General features: G+C 42.0%; 1 protein-coding gene across 1 annotated transcript in view; it reads right to left on the reverse strand.

The window, feature by feature from the left end:
- Positions 1 to 14,751: 14,751 nt before the first annotated feature.
- Positions 14,752 to 16,457, reverse strand: part of LOC144771506 (galactosylgalactosylxylosylprotein 3-beta-glucuronosyltransferase 1-like) — a 119,558-nt gene continuing 117,852 nt past the window's right edge. The window contains exon 4 of the mRNA XM_078655921.1: positions 14,752 to 14,838. Coding sequence (XP_078512047.1) covers positions 14,752 to 14,838 — 87 coding nt within the window. The remainder of the gene's footprint in view (positions 14,839 to 16,457) is intronic.

Raw genomic sequence — 16,457 nt, forward strand, 5'->3', positions numbered from 1 at the left:
CATGTTTTTATTTTTTATTACATTACATGTAAAAAAAACAATGCTGAAAGTGACGTTATAGTTGGGTTTCGTAATAAGATCTTAACATTTCTTCCCAGTCTTCTATAAGCAATTAACTGATGATGGACCTAACCATTGCCAATTGCAGGAGATTGCAAATCTGGCAACTCAACAGAATGTGGTGGATGACACCTTTCTATACTGGTTTTCAGTCGCTTAAAAAACAAAACAACTCTATAGACTTCAATGGAGACAGCCATTAAAAAAATAACATAACACCCCTCCAAGAAACCACTTGCAGTCTACTAACCTTAATGGGATCACCCTCTTAAACACATTACACAGACCCAGTTGACAGGTATTCATTGGCTACACATAAGGCAGTTGCAGCCAGACTCCTTGGACAATTCACCGTAGTATGATAGAATGCTTAACACACACTACTGAGAAGAGCAGAATGACATACAATGTTAGAGCTTACAATCACATTATGAACTGAAACATGTCTGAGTGGGTCACCCTTATATTGTACATTCGTGAATAAATTATAGTGACTCACCATTTACGGGGAGTGCTACAATGAAACATTCTCATCTTGTAACTCTTGTCTTTAGATATAACTTCTGCTTAGCAGTGTACTAAAAGGATTTAGTGTCTGCATATGTCCAGACATCCACAGGTGGAGAAACTATTGTAAACAGAAGCATTGGCTTTTCAAACAGATTTTTGGCAACCGGCTTTGCCTTTAAGGCATAATCTACTTTGAACCATATCCCCTCAAATACAGCCGAAGTGCATTTAGCCTTTAACTTGTTTATGAAGCTGTACAACTTGCATATAAACCTTTAATGGTAGGTAAAGAGTGCACTATAGAACTTTCAGCATACACAGGCACATTTGATACCAAGGTGTAACCAATGTCCATTCTATGTACCAACATTAATACATACAGTACTTTTATGGTGTATATGACTGTAGGGGCTTTTCTACCATTTTGTTTTTAATGGTGTGAGCCTTCACGGAGTTATGTCAACAAGAGTATCATGGATAATGTCATCAGTGATGTCATCAAAGATGTCTTGTGAAATATCATCAATGATATCATCAACTATGCCATTTAACAAATTATGAGTGATTGTAATATGCAGTACAAGAAGGAGATGCAAGTCATGGTTAGCTCATTGAACTGCAACTGATGTGTTTCAGTGTTTTTTAGTAGGGGGTGTGTGAAATTTGCATAATTTGCTTTTGCGTAATTACATGAAATTTTAGGGATATTATGTGAAAATACACGTAAATACGTAAAATGCAAATCCACTAATTAGTGCTAAAGTTTAGCTCGAAATGTGACATGGTGTACATTTTTTGACTCCAGGACCCATTTTGCAGTAAAAAAAAATAGTGGGAAAAACACATTATTTCAAGGCACTCACTGTAAAATGGTGCCACAAATTGCGTATAATTACCAAACATATCATAATGCAGTATCTTTCAGTATGTCATATGATCCGGATAATGCAATATCTCCACAATTATTCCTTTTTATACATGTAAGTCACCCCTAAGGTAGGCCCTGGAGAACCCAGATTGCCAGGCACAATGTATTTGGAAGATAGGACATGTACTTTTAAGTTATACATGTCCTGGTAGTGAAAACCTCTCAAATTTGTTTTTCACTACTGCAAGGCCTGTCTTTCCCTTGGGATAACAATGGGATTACCTTATAATATTTTACAAGTATAATTTCCAATTGGTAAGAGATAAACCCTTCAAGGCTGGTGTCTCTGGATTCTTATTTTTAAAACCCTACTTATGGTGAAATTAGATTTTAAATTGCAATTCTGAAAATGCCACTTTTAGACAGTTTTTGTTTTGGGTTTTTTTCAAAAAAAGTTACCTGGCCACCAATTTCAGTACTGCTAATTAATACTGCAGATTCGAAATACAACGCAAAAAATCATTGTACTTTACTTTCAGATTTGTATTGATTCAACTTCATTTGAAACAACTATTCATCACTCTTGATGCATAGGAGGAATACACATTTCATTCAGTATATTGTGCGACTCAAAATTATATGAAAAACATTTTACAAAAACATATTCGAAAGTCAAAAACAAAGACAAAACACTGTTGTATTTGCATCAATTAATTACACCAGTCCAAAATTTCAACAATTGCCTGCCAAAATTCAAATTCTATGTGGCACTAAGACAGGCAGACTGTGGGGAAAATTATTTTTTATAAAAGTTCCCTCTTGGGGTATATTTCAATTATGACACCCTCACTAGAATTGTTGAAATTTTGGACTGGTGTAATTCACTGATGCAAATACAACAGTGTTTTGTCTTTGTTTTTGACTTTCCAATATGTTTTTGTAAAATGTTTTTCATCTAATTTTGAGTCGCACAATATACTGAATGAAATGTGTATTCCTCCTATGCATCAAGAGTGATGAATAGTTGTTTAAAATGAAGTTGAATCAATACAAATATGAAAGTAAAGTACAATGATGTTTTGCGTTGTATTTCGAATCTGCAGTATTAATTAGCAGTACTGAAATTGGTGGCCAGGTAACTTTTTTTGAAAACATTTATTAGACGTCCTGCCAGGTCCCCAGAACGGACGAAACCCCTTTGGTTTAAACTTTTAGACAGTTGGCATTGTCTTGCTTTAGCCATTTGGTGGCTGTAGCCTGTCTCTGATCACATGACTGGGTGTAGTTGGAAGTTGGGCTTTGTGTGTTTCTCCCAGTCAGCCACACACAATGGATCTTAGATGTGTCTCAATGCCATCTCTAGCAAGATGGGAGAGAGGAGCTGTGTCCTGTCCACACACAAAGATCTCCATTCCCCCTTACACTGAGTCTCAAAGCCAGGGCAGAAAGGGAGAACATCTGTGCACTTCAAAGGCACATATTTGCAGTCTCATACAATTCAAATGCATCACTGGGTACAAGTACTGGACCTCAGACACCACCACCATCATACGTCTGGATCTGTGGATACCCGGCCAGTAAGAAGGACTGCTGTACTGCTGCAGGACTGCCATTCTGATGGACTCCTACTTGAAGTGCTGATCGGCTGTTTGCTGGCCCTTGCCTGGATAAGAAGGACTGGACCTGCATCTCTTGAGCCCAGAACCCAGAGTGACTCTGAGTGCTACTTGGCTGGCCTCCTGGTATGAAGCCTTAGGGACATAGCGGGCTTCCAACCCATGCATCTGGACTCTGCTATTTGTGATTATACCCTGCCAAGTGATGCCACCCAGCTCTGGCCCCTTGGAAGTGGGCCTAAGGTGCTTTTCAGCTGAACCAACGCATATTCTCTGCTGTATGACACATCCCCGAGAAGAACCGATGCATCTCCTTCGCTGAGCGGTGCATCCCCGAGCAGACCCAACGCATCGCCGCTGCTGCGTGGATTCGACCAGTCACAAAAGACTTGCATCACTGCCACCTCCTGCATCTTGGGATCAAAGCATCGCCTTCAGAACTGTGGCTGTATGCTGATTTTCCTGGCGCAAGCTCCTCGTATCCCTCAGCGATGGCAGCCTTGATGATGGCGACAAAGCTCTGTATCATAGCATCTCTGCTCATCCGAACCAACGCATCGCCTCAGCTGTGCCTCAAATCCTTGACACCGGACTTTGCATCACAAGCCCCGTAGACAGGATCCTCAGGATCCTCGATGCATCAGGACCTCACACCGTAGCCTTGTCGCATCTCAGAACCAACTCATCGCCTCGGCTGTGCGACACATCTTCGGCGTGAATCTGCGCACACTCCGCAACAGGATTTAAAGCAGTCTGTTCAGCAGGTCTAACAAGGTCCATGCTCCATCTCAGTCGGCCTGAACTTGTGACTTTGTCCCGGTCCGGTGCAACCAGATATTCCCAATTGCGCTTTGTGGGGCTCTTTTGCACTATAAATTTCAGAATGTAATAACTCCAGTTCTACTAATTGGATTTTTGTTGTTTTGGTCTTATTTTATTTATTAAAGTCAGACCTATTTTTCTTACTTGGTATGGGATCTTTTTTGTATGGTGTTTCCACTGCTTTAATGCCTGAAGTGTTTCAAAGATACTTTGCACACTCCCTCTCAGTTAAGCCTGACTGCTCGGTGCCAAGCTACCAGAGGATGAGCACAGGTTAATTTAGGGATTGCCTGCCCCTTACCCTTACTAGGATTGTAGTTGCTGCTTGACCAGGGCTTACACCCCAGTCAACCAACAACCCAATTTCTCACAGCAATCATGGCACCAACTTGCCAAGTCAAGGGGTCCCCTAAGAGTCCACTCTGACTGGGCGGTACTGGCACCAGACTGATTTTTACTATAAAACTCCAACTCCTCAGGAAATCCTAAAGGCATGATTCATCATAGAATTTTCACAATGGAGTCTAATACTTCCACCACGGTCTTCAACCTTATCTCTTTCAGGGCGTACTAACAGATATTTCAAGGGGGCATAGCAGTAAATGGGTAAAAGGTTGCCTTATACAAACCTGCAACAACCTGTAGTAGCAGAATATTGGCTTGACAGTGTTAAAAGCAAATGCAGACACTATGTGCGGCTTAATTACCCACGTATCCTTCCTCGCAGTCTACATGTTTCACCCTCCTTAGAACAAACTAAGACTTTCGGGCCCGATTCACCGAACTAACTTAAGACAAAATCCTAAAGTTACTACTTTTGGTATTCACAGAAGTTAGGATTTTGTCTTAAATTTGTCTTAAGACAAACTTAAGACAGATTTATGACAAAATCCTAACTTAAGTCTGTCTTGAGACAAACTTAAGACAAAATCCTAACATAAGTCTGTCTTAAGACAAACTTAAGACAAAATCCTAACTTCTGTGAATACCAAAAGTAGTAAGTTTAGGATTTTGTCTTAAGTTATTTCTGTGAATCGGGTCCTTCGTTAGGACCACTAGTTAAAGGATTGCTATGGATTTCCTAATCCTTTCTAGGTCAAACAAGTGGGGAATTACACCTACTCGCATATTATATTACCCTTCATACCATGCATAGACTTTATGTTCATGTCCTAACCGGCTAAATCATCGGTGGGTATCTGTGGAGGGATGAGAAAAATCACCACACCAATCTTTGCTATTTTACTATGTATACATCTACATAGACCACTTGTCTCCTGCTTAAACCTTCCACCAAACACCTGTGTATAGGGTCACACTGCATAAGTTATAAGTGAATATAGCTACAGGCTCTTAATGAGTCCTGATACTGGCCCACTCTCCTAGATAGTTGCAGGTCACAACTGTGTCCCGCTGTATCCATGTCATTAGTAAGGTAGTTCTGCACCTCATAGGCAGTCTCCAGACCCACTCCATATGGATATATCTGGCTTATTTTTATTTATTTATTTTGAAGCTTATAAAGCGCACGGCTACCCCCAACGGGGGTGTCCCGGCGCTGTGAACAGCAGTCAACCAAAAGGGGCACAGCGGAATCTAGACATTAGAAAATAACCAGGTTTTAAGTCTACTCCAGAATAGTGACTCTGATGTCATGAACCTCAGGTCCTGAGGAAGATGATTCCAGAGTTTTGCAGTGACCATAGCAAAAGCCCGACCTCCCGTTCTAGAAAGACGGAAACGGGGGGTGTGTAGCAGGCGAAGATGATTAGATCTGAGAACACGAACCGACTGGACAGGTTTCAGCCTGGGTCTCAGATAGGCAGGGCCCAGACCATTGAGTGCCCTAAACGCAATGACCAATGCTTTGAATTGAATACGATAGGACACAGGCAGCCAATGAAGTTTAGCCAGATATGGAGTAATGGAGTGGCGATACGGAATGTTACAAATCAGCCTGGCCGCGGCGTTCTGTACGGTCTGCAGTCGTTTAATCAGATAGGCCGGGGCTCCCACATACAAATTGTTCGCATAATCCAGATGGGATGTGATTAACGCATGAACCACAGTTCTTCGTGAGTCAAGCGGAAGAAAAGGGAAGATTTTTTTAATCATGCGCAGTTTACCAAAACATGCTGCTGAAACTTTATTAACTTGGGTCTTACAAGACAAAGCATTATCAAATTGAAAGCCCAAATTTTGTGCGGATAAGACAGGAACTGGAGCAGGGTCCAATTCAGCAGGCCACCATACTCTAGCCGGGAGAGGAGATTTTTGATTAAAAAATAGGACCTCAGTCTTATCCGCATTAAGTTTCAGATTGTTGGTAGTCATCCAGGAGGAGATGTTGACCAGGCATTGTCGAAAATTGGACAAATTGCCTTCAGAGTGATCTCTAAATGAAAACACAAGCTGAGTGTCGGCAGCATAAGAGATCACTCTGACTCCCCAGGATTCAACCACATCCGCCAGAGGTGAAAGGTAAACGTTAAAAAACAGGGGGCTAAGTGACGAACCCTGCGGAATGCCACATAACAAAGGTTTCTCTGCAGAAGCATAGGGCCGGAGGAAAACCTGCTGAGTTCTGTCTCTTAGGAAGGATCTCACCCACGTCAAAGGCGTCCCCCCATGCCAGTATCTCGGAGGCAATCTAACAGGATGTCGTGTGAGACAGTATCGAAGGCCGCGGATAGGTCGAGGAGGACCAGCATGGCCTCCTCGCCCGCATCCACGCACTCTCGAATAGCCTCCGACACCTACAGAAGTCCAGACTCAGTGCTAAAGCCGGGCCTAAAGCCCGACTGGGAATCATGAAGAAGTTGATTTGATTCCAGGTGTTCCGCAAGCTGCTCCTGCACCACTTTTCCCAAGATTTTTGCAGGCTTGGGGAGGAGTGAGATAGGTCGATAATTACTAAAGAGAGTTGGGTCGGCATCAACCTTTTCCAGGATAGCAATCAACATGGCTTGTTTCCAAAGGGAGGGGAATATGCCGGAGGCTAATGAGAGATTCCAAATCTCAAGAAGTGGATTAAGCAGCAGGGGAGCCAAATTGCTTAGTACTTGTGCAGGGGCAGGGTCAAGAGGAGAACCTGATTTACATCGATGTAACATAGTCTGGGCATATTCCGCTGTTAGGGGTTTAAAAGAAACAAAAGTGTCCTTATGAGTAGTTTTGGGAACGGATGGTACGGAAATCCTAGTCTGATGAAATGTGTCCGTTATCTTGATAATTTTATCATAAAAAAATTCTGAAAGACCATCACAAAGGGTCTGACTAGCAACAATCGTACAGGCCACGGCAGGGGGATTAGAGAATTCTTTAATGATGTTAAATAGGGTCTTGGATGAATTCTCAGCAGCCTTGATTTTCTCTACAAAATGGTCCTTCATGATAGAACGTTTGAGTCTATGAAAATGCTTGAGGGCAGTTCCATAAGTAGTTTTAGCGACCGGATCATATGACCGTCGCCAAATGCGTTCCTATTTCTTGCACCTACTTCTTTCCTCTCGCAGTTCCGGTGAGAACCACGGGCCGAGGGCTTAGATCTTAAAGAAGCAAGAGGTACCAATGGGGCAATAAGATCAATCGCTGATGAAAGACCAGAATTAAATTTGGATACGTTGATGTTTAGATCGTTAGTGAGCTGCCCTATCCGAGTAGGAAAGATAGGCTCAAGTGCCTCACAAGTGATCTTGTGCCATTTTCTCCCAAGGTCCCTGATTTTAGAAGAGACCATAGGAGGTCGTGGCACAGCCAACTCAAAAGGAATTAGATAAAGATCAGACCAAGTGAGGGGCAATGAAGGTAATGTAGTAAAACCAGGGAGGTTCGAGAAAACGAGATCAAGAGTATGGCCAGCAGAGTGTGTGGGTCCCCGTACCCGCTGGGTAAGATTAAGGCCATGCATAGAGTCTAAAAAATTATTGGCTCATGTACAAGTGCTCACATCTGCATGAAGGTTGAAATCGCCTAGAACTAAAAAATGAGGGTGCTTTAACGATAGATCCGCTATCGTTGCCAAAAGAGTGGCAAGTGGAGATGTCACAGCCCCAGAAGGATTATAAACTAAAATACCTGAAGCGATGGCAGGGGTGGCATTCAGAATAGAGAAATACATCGCTTCAATAGGGTCTATCTTAGCAATTTTCCTGGAGGTAATGTTAAAATGAGAACGTAAAATAACTGCGATTCCTCCACCCGTTTTTGAGCCCTCACGGTTTATACCCACTAGGCGAAAGCCAGGGGGAATGGCCAAATGGATATCAGGATTGGAAGAATCCTTGATCCAAGTCTCTGTGAGAAATAACAGATCCCATGTGTTAGTGGAGAGCAGTAGCCAAATATCACTTGAGTGGCAAGGAAGGGAACGGCAATTGAGCAAACCTGCAGTAATAGTCCCAGCGTGACTAAGCATAGGAGGGGAATTAGCCTGTGCATAAGTACGCTTTTGTGGAGCTATTAGAGTAAATGCGCAGCACTTACATTTGTAGAAAGGCAGCTCAGGTTCCGCAAGGTTACAACGTTCCCGTGGAATACACGCTCCGGTGTTCAAGGTCAACAATTGCGACCTGGACCAGTGGCGCTGGGGATCAGATAGAAAACCAGCAGCATGGCTGGCACTGGGCGCGGGTCTGGCGCGGACACACTTTTCACACCTTTTCTATTGATGGGGGAGGGTCAAAGTTCGTATAGTCACACTCTAGTTTTGTAGCAGAGGAAATGGAAAAAGAGAAAGAAAACAGGGGGTTTATATTGGTTTTTCACTACTGTACACTGCAATGCACAACTATGCCTTCCTCGAGACAGAGTTGCTGCCTTGTTGTACTACACGATGGAGTGTATTTATTCTAATGTTCTCTACGGAAGCTGTAGCCAATGAACACGAAGTAGAGCAGGTCTCTACGAAGATTAGTAACTGTTATATGGTTTTTTACTCTCTATGTCTGTTACATGGATACAGGACGGGGATCTTAATTGATCTTATATCTATGTATTTTATGAATGCATATTTGATGTGTTTTGTTTTGTTATTTGCACTTTGATGGCTTTAATTAGACGAATAAAGTACATTTTGACTGACTGACTGAGTTGTTGCCTCCATCACATGTCTGGAATCTCTGCCCAAGCTCCCTACAACCCACACATCAAAATTCTTATTACAACAATCCTAAAACAAGCAAAGGCCATATTCTACTCCCCACTTACTTCCTCAAAGAAATGTTGGGCTTAATCACCTAAGCATCCTCTCTTCTCGTTGGGTGGTTTGCAACTGTGCAAATGCAGCTGCTGTTTTTATAGCCCTTGGTCTGACGTGATTGGCCCTTCAGTCAGACCTCTTGACATCAGTGTATTGTCATGTGGGCAATTTCTAAGGAACATTTTTCACCCAGTAGTAAGTATTTAAAAAATAGCCCAAATGATAACACAACAGTGTTGAGAGATCTGACTGAAGGGACAATCCCATGCAACCAGAATGTATGAGGAGATATTCCCATGGCACTATACAACCAGATTTCCTGAAGGGTGAGAACTTTATAGTAACAATTACTCTTGGGCCGGTACCGCCAAGATGCACTGGACTCATAGGTGTCCCCTTGTTTTGATTTATATAGGGTAATTTCAGGGAAGTTGGGAGACCCAAACTGATCTTCTCTCTCCTCCCTTTGATAATTTACCAACTTGCCAAGGCCAGCCCTAATGGTGTTGCCAAGGCTAGTTTATTTCAGAAATGAGTCAACAATCAACCACTGCAGCAAGGAGCACCCAAACATTTCAAAATATGTCCTTCCATTCTGCTGTGTCTCAGTGATCAGTAAGGGGAGAATACCATGTGACTTTTATGGTTTTTGATAGTCAGTTGCCTTAAAGTGACTCGCTCTTTGGGCAACTCACCACCCAGCAGCTCTGAATAAAGAAATACAATCCTTCCACCAACCCATTAGAGCCCGACTGACCTAATTGCCTGAGGCATTTTTGCCTCAATGTTCATGAACACACCCTCCCATATCTCCCTGTCTGGGGAGTGATGCCATGATGTATCAATGTCACAGTGCTTGAAGGAGGGATCCAGGAGATGTCAATGGCAGGTGGTTCTGGGTAGGAGAGAGCAACAAAAGGGGGCTAGTTATGTAGGCTCATTTGTAAGGTTGAGGTGTGACCCCTGACACTCAGACATAGTTTCTGTGATTTTCAAAGTTACTTTTTTTTCTCCAAGGCCTTAGGCAATTAAAACAGAAGATGGACTGGTGAGGCAGGGGGAAGACATTTTTACAGCTGCACTTGAATACATATTTCTAAAAACATTTCAGTTATAAGTGTGATACCCTTTTAAGTACATAAACAAATCCAAACTGGTTCTATTGGTCAGTAAAGTCCTGGCGTTATCATGTTAAATATTGGAACTCTCAGGATGCTCAATATCATGTCTACGCAGCCGCTCCAGTTGTGCTTCAATTCTTCCTTCTATTGGCAAATCCACATGAAAAGATATTGGCCTTCTTTGACTTTCCAGAAGAGACTTAATTCTTGTACTGGAGCTCAGAAAGTAGTGATACTAGTTATTCCACATATTATTAACAAAATCATATGTTTTTCTACAGATTTGTTTAGGTTCAATGTGTGTTTTTCCCTATAAGTGCATGTGCTGAGGTAAGCCAGGTGTAATACTGATGCTCAGTGTAATTTCCAGATATGGCCAACACCCCGTTAGGACAATGCTAGACAGTCAGCTAAGGTGCATGCAGCATGGCGGTGCCAGTGTGAGTACGCCTAGATGTCTCAAATGTGGCTCAACTGACATGAGAGTGGGCAGCAAAGTGTCCCTTTACTTAGGGCGTGTGAAATTCTTCCACCAGGTCCTTTTTCAAAAACATGAATAGTGTTGTTACTTAGAGGTCCTATTGAGAGAAATGTCAGCTGCATACTACAGTTTTTTAGCATCTTGTCAATATTATGGGTACATACACTCATTTTTAGTGCAATTAAAATAACACATCCTGGGTAGGATAAATTGCAGGTCTGGTCCATTTTTGTGCTCTAATGTCCCAAAAACTATTGGGGTTAGATTATGTTTGATATGTAGGGACTCAACAGAGTAATCTGTGCAAACATTTCCTTCTGCGGCAGTGTTTGTACCTCAAATCCCCCAATGAACTACAACAGTGTTTATCATTGTCAACTGTGACAAGGCTCGTAAAACAGAGAATCAGGTGGAAACTCCATCTATATCCATTAATCACCAACAGCATACTCTTTAAATATTGAAGTCAATGGCTATGTAGCAGAAAAATTTAGAACAGCATCAGAGTTTTCCAGTGGCCCTTGGTCACCAAGTGTCAGCTCTGTCCTATTTGTCTAAAAATTGTGTTTTCTTCATGGAAATATTGCTCACTCAGATCCAGCAGCAATAATCCCTCTAATGCATGGAATTGGGAGTTTGACAAGTTAGGTTGTTCTTATATTCTTATGTGAAACCTTCCTACAAAATTGCACATACAGGGATTGTGACACTTCAATTAAATGTATGTTATGTATGAATCCTTAAGAAGATCCAATGTCTTGGATGAAGGACCTTCCACAGTCAGGTACTCAGGGTTTTCCACATTTTCCCATCAGGGGAGATGGACTGGGTGCCAGACACGATGACAGAAATACGATGTTGACTTGTTTCACCAGTGAAAATACCTTGACACAGCCCTAGAAAAGATGGAAGAAATACGCAGAAAGTTATCACAATTCCTCAAAATCTTTCCACACGCAAAACTTGTGTTGTACAAGTCTACAGGAAAATCATAAACAGACTCCGTTAGCTCACAGAAGGAAAGAAATGTTTTATTAATGTGACACAGAGACAGCTGGCCTGAATCTGAACCAAGTTACCAAATTGGAGTAGTAAATCACAATCTTTTATTATTGCAAACTGCAAGAAGATGTTTCATTACGTGCTAAATAAAATCACAAAGACAGCAGAATTTCTCAATACTTATGGACCAATATATCACATGTCCATTGTCAGATAGTACATATTACACAATCATTATGTACAGAGCCAAACAGAAGTCAACCACAGCAAGTGATACCTGCAATAATATTATTAAGTATTTATAGAGTGTCGTGCTACCCTTAGGCATCCCCACGCTATCATCGACAAGAAAAATCGGAAGGCAGGCTGATTATGGCGAGATTTGGAACAGCCAAGTCTTCAACTGTTCACGAAAGGTAAGATGGCATGAGGTGGAACTTAATGGAAACGGGAGGGCGCTCCAGAGATTAGCTGCATTATGAGAGAGCATGCGGCCCCCAGATTGTAGTCTCTTAATTTATTGGACCATAGCTAAAAATTGATCGGCAGACCAGATGCGTATCGTGGGTTGGTAAAAAAGCCACCAGAGATTGATTTATCTTAGGACCAGTTCCCCAAAGCGTTTTGTGAGCTATACACAAAGCTTTGAACTTGATCTGCTCTGTAATTGACAGCCACAGATTTGTTTTTAGCACAGGCTTTCCTGACTCACCTTGGGGCTGACGCGAGAGAAGCCCAGCTGCACAGTTTTGTACCACCTGTATTTTCTTTGTAGTGGCTTTTGTGGTGCCCAAGTAAAGGCAGTTCCCATAGTCCAGCCAGGAGAGTACCAATGCCTGTACTATCACTATTTGAGCCTGGACTGGGAGCAGTGGGAGGATTTTCCTTAACAGTCTGATAATTCCAAAGCATGTGGCGGCTAGCTTAATTGCTTGGCTGTTGAAGTTAAGAGCTTGATCTAACCATACTCCTAAACTTTTTATTTGCTCTTTGGGAGTTGGTGCAGGACCAAGGCATTTGGGCCAGCTTATTCCTGCCGCCTCTATAGCCACCCCGGGGTGGTTACTTAAAATCATTAGCTCCGTCTTGTCTCCATTGAGTTTGAGACAAGACTCATCCATTCACAAGGCCACTGCTTCCATGCATTCTTCAATATTGATCCGTGACTTCGTATGGTGCTTTAGGGTTACCACCAATTGCGTATCTTCCGCGTAGGTGATAATTTGAATCCCATAAGGTAGGACTAATTCGGGCAGTGGTTTAAGGTATATATTAAAAAGAGTGGGACTCAATGACGAGCCCTGGGGGACTCCGCACGAGAGCTGTAAACATTTTGAAGAGCACTCCCCCTCGAACACCAGGAAAGTTCTATCCTTCAGGAAAGATGTAATCCAAGACAGGGCCTTGCCAGGGACTCCGACCACTCTGAGCCTGTCAATCAGAGTGTTATAATTGACAGTGTCAAATGCAGAGCTCAGGTCCAATAAGATGACCGCCACGGTCCCTCCTTGATCAAGAATCTTTCTGGATTCCTCCACGACTGCTAACAAAGCTGTTTCTGTCCTATGGTTTGGGCGGAAGCCTGTCTGGGTGGGATGCAGAGGTCTGTATTCTGCTCCATCTTATCACTACTTCTACTTTGAGGGAATGTATTATAAATATCTAAAAAAAGTATTAAACTCTGCAAGTTCATCGCATCGTACTTGTGCGGAATTCGCAGGGGGTCCGGTGCACAGTATTTGATCTGTTTTTTTGTGATTTGAAATTTTTCCATGGGTGCATTTGCAGCTGCGATTATTTTTTCTTCATAGCATAAGGCTTGGGCTTTCTTTATTTCTGATTGATACATTTTTATAGCCTCTCTATAAATCTGTTTTTTTCTGCATTGTAATCTTTTCTCCATGATCTCTCTAATTTCTCATAGTTTTGCTTTAATTCTCTTAATTTAGGTGAGTACCATAAAATATGTTTTTTATTTAATTTTCGGTGATCCATTTATGTGGGATTGTGACATTCAATGCGGATTTGATCCAATGATGGTAGATATCAGAGGCTATAGTTGTATGGTTTCTTCCACTGGTCTGGATCTCTCCAGCATCTCAGCCCAAGCCTCTGTCGATAAGTTTGCCCAGGGGCGAACCCATGATTTGCATGATACAGGGTGGTGATGTCCTGATTGTGACATTGGGTTATTTCAAAGCTTTATGTTAATAGCAGATTTAAGGTTGATGCTTTGTCTTATCCATATATGGTGCGCTAATAGGGCCTACCCGCCCCTTACTGTTGAGCTATCATGCAATTGGAAATCACAAGAGAGGTATTTTGAGCAAGCCTTGTAATTTCTTCTATTATAAGCTATTTACTTCAACAGAGTTCAGGATGGACTGCTCCCATAAGGTGAAGGGTTACTACTGATTTGCATCGGGTGGGTGCCCGTCTGGAGTCTAAAGTGGGCAAAAAACGATGGTTTGGAATGCTGCCTAGAGCAATGCCGATGGTTTTGGGTTCTTGCTAGCATTCCTCCCATCACCTGTTGTGTGTAAGAGTTCTTGGTACCATACCTTTTGCGATCAAAGCGCTGAACCAGGGCAGTAATTCTGACAGTACTCTGGGTCACTCTGCATATTCTGCATTACAACTGTTCAACTATAAGTGTGTCACTGTCCTAACATCCTTCAATTCTAATTGTAGTGCAGCTCTGGCTTACTTTGTGCTTGTTTCTAGGTCCATCGGTTTTAAGGAAAGGAGGGCCTGACCTCCTGCTAGTGTCTGGTACTCTTGGGAAGGACTGTAGAGGGCGGTACCATGAATGGGTGGTAGAACATGAGCACTGTAGAAGTGTAATCCTTTGCAAGCACTAAGGGCCATATTATCAAGAAAGGGCGATACATTATCGCCACTTTTATCGGCTGGAAACTGCCGCTAAAGCGGCCATAATGGGCTTCATAATATGCCCTTGTGAATTACAATAGAAGCCCAGGTTAGCACCAGAATGTTGATTATTAGTAGCCATCCAACTAAGTTAATATGAAATTACAAATGGTATAATACTCACACACTGAATCTTGTGATCAGACCTCCACTTTTGAGTCTGTGAATCCTCGCTTCCCTTCATTCACTAGTGTCGGCCTCTCAGTCCTTGTGTGCCAGACAAGAACCTGAAATTAGATGAAAAAACAAGATTGGGTTTGACCTGAACAGCAGCGCTCCTACATGGTGTAAGAAACTTGCAAGCATCTTCACTTCCTGCATGTTTCAATATATTGCTCCTCATCCCACAGTAATAAAAATGTTGTATGAAGGAGTGCTTGATCTAGCAATACACTTGTGGAAATTCTTGTTACAGAGGCCTTCTACCAGCAGAACACACTTGTAATGAGAAAGCACCATCACAGGTCATCTGTAATCAATGGAGTGGAGGAATGCATGCTCAGACTGCTTCTACTTGGAGCTGTGATTCAAAACATGTAGAGTTGTCACTGGAGCCAACTGTTGTGCTTTGTAGCTATAGGGAGATTGAAGTAACATTTCATGGTGAACCCCACTAAATGGTCATTATTTAAATAAAATTGTTCCAATTCTTAGCTTTGTCCATTGATTTTGTAATGATTGGGCTGCATGGTCTAACTGTTGCGGAAGGCATTGTTACTTGTTTACTTTTGAAAGAGAAAAGCAAAACAGGAAAGGGCATGTGGACTATATATTACAATATTGATGTCAATGAAATTAACTTGCACATTGTTCTGAGAATCCAGAACATCGACGATCAGCATATCATCGAGGTAAGTACGTACAAAGACGTACCGCTACTAGCGTATCATTGAGGTAAGTATACACAAGGAAGTATGACTACCAGCATATCACTGAGGTAAGTAAGTACAAGAAAGTATGATTGCTAACATATCATTGAGGTAGGTACTTACAAGGAAGTGCAACCACCAGCATATAATTTAGGTAAGTACGTACAAGGTAGAGTGACTACAAGCATATCATCAGGGTAGGGAAGTACAAGAAAGTGTGACCACCAGCATATCATCGGGGTAGGGACGTATAAGGAAGTGTGACTAGCAGCATATCATCATGTTAGGGAAGTACAAGGAAATTCGACTAGAAGCATATCATCCAGGTAAGGACATACAAGGAAGTGCAACTACCAGAACATCATCAAAGTAAGTATATACAACGAAGTACGACTACCAGCATATCACTGAGGTAAGTACAAGAAAGTATGATTGCTAACATATCATCGAGGTCAGTACTTACAAGGAAGTGCAACCACCAGCATATAATTTAGGTAAGCACGTACAAGGTAGAGTGACTACAAGCATATCATCAAGGTAAGTACGTACAAGAAAGTGTGACCACCAGCATATCATCGGGGTAGGGACGTATAAGGAAGTGTGACTACCAGAACATCATCAAACTAAGTATGTACAAAGAAGTACGAGTGCTAGCATATCATCACAGTAAGTACGTACAAGGAAATACGACTACAAGCATATCTTCAAGGTAAGTACGTACAAGGATGTACAAATACGAGCAAATTATCAAGTAAGTAAGTTTAAGGAAGTACAGATTTACTGTTCTTAACACCACCTTTGTTTGATCAATGTTGGATGGTGGTTGAACCCCCAAATCATTAGAAAATTGTGTTGGAAAATGCTCAATGTAGACCTGTTTTTCCAGAGTGTACCCTTATGAATGCTTCTGAAGGTGATGGAGCTAGTTTTTGCGTGGTAGAATTCGTCCCAGTTCTTTACAACTCATGATTTTAAAA

The sequence above is a fragment of the Lissotriton helveticus genome, chromosome 8, assembly GCF_964261635.1.
Source record: "Lissotriton helveticus chromosome 8, aLisHel1.1, whole genome shotgun sequence".
Lineage (NCBI taxonomy): Eukaryota > Metazoa > Chordata > Amphibia > Caudata > Salamandridae > Lissotriton > Lissotriton helveticus.